This window comes from Sporothrix brasiliensis (assembly GCF_000820605.1).
Source record: "Sporothrix brasiliensis 5110 chromosome Unknown Cont15, whole genome shotgun sequence".
In the NCBI taxonomy this organism is placed as follows: Eukaryota; Fungi; Ascomycota; class Sordariomycetes; order Ophiostomatales; family Ophiostomataceae; genus Sporothrix; species Sporothrix brasiliensis.
The window spans coordinates 1,176,559-1,179,544 of NW_024467134.1; the positions used below are offsets into that span (position 1 = coordinate 1,176,559).

Consider the following 2,986-nt stretch of genomic DNA (forward strand, 5'->3'; position numbering starts at 1 on the left):
GCCGTCCCTGAAACAACCCCAATAAGGAAAAGATAAAGAGGGAAGAAGTAAAGATACATAAGAAATGTTTCTTTTTTCGGAAGCTTTTCGACTGTTTTTTTGTTGACTTGAGGAAACGAGGCGGACACCAAAGACGAAACAGTGGTCCACCTTGCTCGCATCCAATCCTATGATGAATAAGGAGAGGGAGCAGTCGTCGTGGGCGCCATTGTGGTAGTTGTCGGTGGCGCCATTGGCACCATTGGAAACCCGGTATTTGAGATTGTTCCAGTGACGGCTGCTGGTTGTCAGATCATGGCGGCAGTGTACTCTTGATACCTATCCCAGCCGAAGCCGCCGTACCCAACACTGACACCACATTGCTGTGGTGTTAGCATGCTGGGGAGCGTCAGCTGGGGCATGGGCTCAGTGACAAGGGGCGACGCGTAGTAGAGGGGCGCGGTTGAGTAGGCCTGGCTGTAGTGCAATGGCGGTGAGGGCGAGATGTGTTGCTGGTGCTGGTGCTGGTGCTGGTGCTGCATATCGTGCGGCATGTCGTGCTGCATCTCTTGCATGCTCATGTTGGCCCAGATGGTGTTGGTCGACTCGACCGAGGTGGCCGAGATGTTGGGGCTGGACGGAAGCACGCGCCAAGCTTCGACGGGGGCAGGCAGAGTTGATGTGATAGCAGCAGCAGTGGCAGCGATGGCGGCAGCCATGGCGTTGGCAGGATGGGGGGACAGCGACGGTTGTGTCCACAAGCTGCTCAGATTGGCAGAGCCGGCGTTGCTGGGAAGAAGGGGCGGCTGGCGGAAGACCTCGACGGGCTTGGGCGGTGGCGGCGTGAGGGTCTTAAAGAGGGCCAGGATGTTGGTCTTGACCTCGTCGCTCTTGCCACACAGCAGCTCGCCGGCGCCGTCCTCCTCGAGGCCCTCGAGGGCGGTAACGTGGGTGCGGTAGACGTACTTGTTGATGGCCTGGACAAAGTCGTTGTGCATCTTCTTGGCTTGCTGCTCCTTTTCGGGCCAGTCAAAGGTGTTGGCCTTGTTGTCGACGGTGTGGATGTCCTTGTGGTACTCGATCAGGGCCTCAATGGAGTCCGGTGTGAGCTTGAAGGCGACCTCGTTGCGCAGGACCATGTCGACGTGGACAATGTAGGCTTCGACAGTGATGAGCTGGTAGTTGAAGAGGGCTTCGACGAGGGGGTTGGGGTCCTGGCGCAGCTCGGCCTCAGGGGCCTTGGGCACCATGAGCGAGGTCAATGTCCAGATGGCGTTTTCCGACGAAAGAGTCTCGGTGAGGCAGCGCTGGTGCTGGGCTACACTGTTGAGTGGGCGCTTGACCCTGTTGATGCGCTTGAGGTTCTGGGTCAGCCATGGCTCGACTTTGGAGCCCAGGACGACGTTGACAGAAGAGGCACGGGGAGCAAAGGCGGCGGCGGACGCCGGTAACAATTGCGGAGGCATGATGTGAACGAATGTGAGCTGGCTGTGAATGTAAACAACAAGAGATGTGTCTGTTGCAAGGCGAGTGGCAAAGACAGACACGAGAGGCAGCTATCCGGTTGTCGATCAGAACGAGCAAACTCGGGAGGAAGGCAAGGTATATATCAGATTGTGAGAATGTATCAACGGGACGCAGAAGGAGGAGGCGTGATAGATGTCAGACTGTTGTTGACGGGCGGCAGACCACAGGTCTGGGAACAGGAACAGCAGGGGTGCGTTGACGAAGGCCGGAGCGAAGACCGGAAGGGCAAAGAATGGAATATATAAAACAAAAGAAAAGAAGAAAAAGAAGAAAAAGAAGAAAAAGGAGCTTCCAGGCAGAAGCAATAAAGGCGGATGAAGGCAAAAAAGAGAGCAGTCGGGCGGTTCTCAGTGAGGAGGAGGGCTATGATGAAGTGACGAAGGAGAGGACAAGAGAAAAAGAGATGAATAGATGAGATGCATAAAATCGAGAGAAATATCGCGAAGAGAGAGCGGAATGGAGAACTAAGACGACGCCACGACTGGATGAATAGAAGGGGGAGAGGGGATGGGGGGAAAGGTTGGACGAAGAACTCGTGAAGAGGAAGAGGAAGAAGGAGGGTGGGAATCTCGTAAAAGGAAGACGGGCGAAAAGAAGACGAAGAGGGTGGTGGGGAGAGATATACAAAAATCACAGCCCTCTGCTTTCTGGGCTGTCCCGGGTTATCTGGCAGTCTGGTAGTCTGGCAGTCAGCCATCTGGCTGGGGGAATCCGCCGGTCAGTAGGGCCAGCGGTGCGGGACATGCCACCGGGGGAGGGGGAGAGACGGTAAAAAGAAAACAAAAAAAGAAGAAAAAAGGAAGAATAGAAGACGTGCAGTGGTGAGCGCAAAAGAGGGTCGGAGGAGGGACAATGGGTCCGTCGCTGCAGGGCAGGAGCGGTTCTGCAGTGGGGCAGAGGGCGAAGGCAAGGGGGGGTGTGGAGGAAGGAGGGGTGTGTGAGCGTGTGAGTATGGAAGGAAGGTGCGAACTGCGACGACTTTACGGAGTACATTCAACATGACTACATAGGCTTTTCGGTAAGGCCATGCCAGGGCAGGGGCAGTCTGTGCCAGGGCTGCCGCTGCCGCCGATGCATGAAGCGAAAAATAGAACAGTCCGGAGGGTGCGATGTATGTACGTCGGAGCGATGTAGCGATGCAGGAGGGCAGAGTGCAGGGAATGCAGGGGAGACGCTGGGGTTGGCGGGCGCTTTTAACGGCCTTGTCGTTTGCCGTGGATGGGAGTTTTTATTTTATCAATTGTTTACTTTGCATTATTTACTACAACTGCTTCTTGCCGTCTGTCTGTGGCTGCGCCGCGCCTTCCTCACCACTGTTGTCGCCGCGGTCGTGCATGCCGTTCTCGCCCCTTCCCGTTGGTTTGAATATTTTCGATGTCATTTGCGTCGGCCATGCCTGCCTGCTTGCTCTTTCCATGAGTCGCAGACTCTTTCCTGTCTTAACGAAAAGGGTCGGCAGGCCGCGCCAGTAAGGACAGAG

At 55.7% G+C, this 2,986-nt stretch overlaps 1 protein-coding gene across 1 annotated transcript; it reads right to left on the reverse strand.

Annotated features, from left to right (window-relative positions):
* Positions 1-287: 287 nt before the first annotated feature.
* SPBR_06011 (uncharacterized protein) lies at positions 288-1,445 on the reverse strand (the record flags this gene model as incomplete). Its single annotated transcript, XM_040764273.1, has 1 exon — positions 288-1,445. One exon carries the CDS (start codon positions 1,443-1,445, stop codon positions 288-290), a length of 1,158 nt encoding a protein of 385 aa, XP_040622131.1.
* Between the last annotated feature and the right edge of the window lie 1,541 nt (positions 1,446-2,986).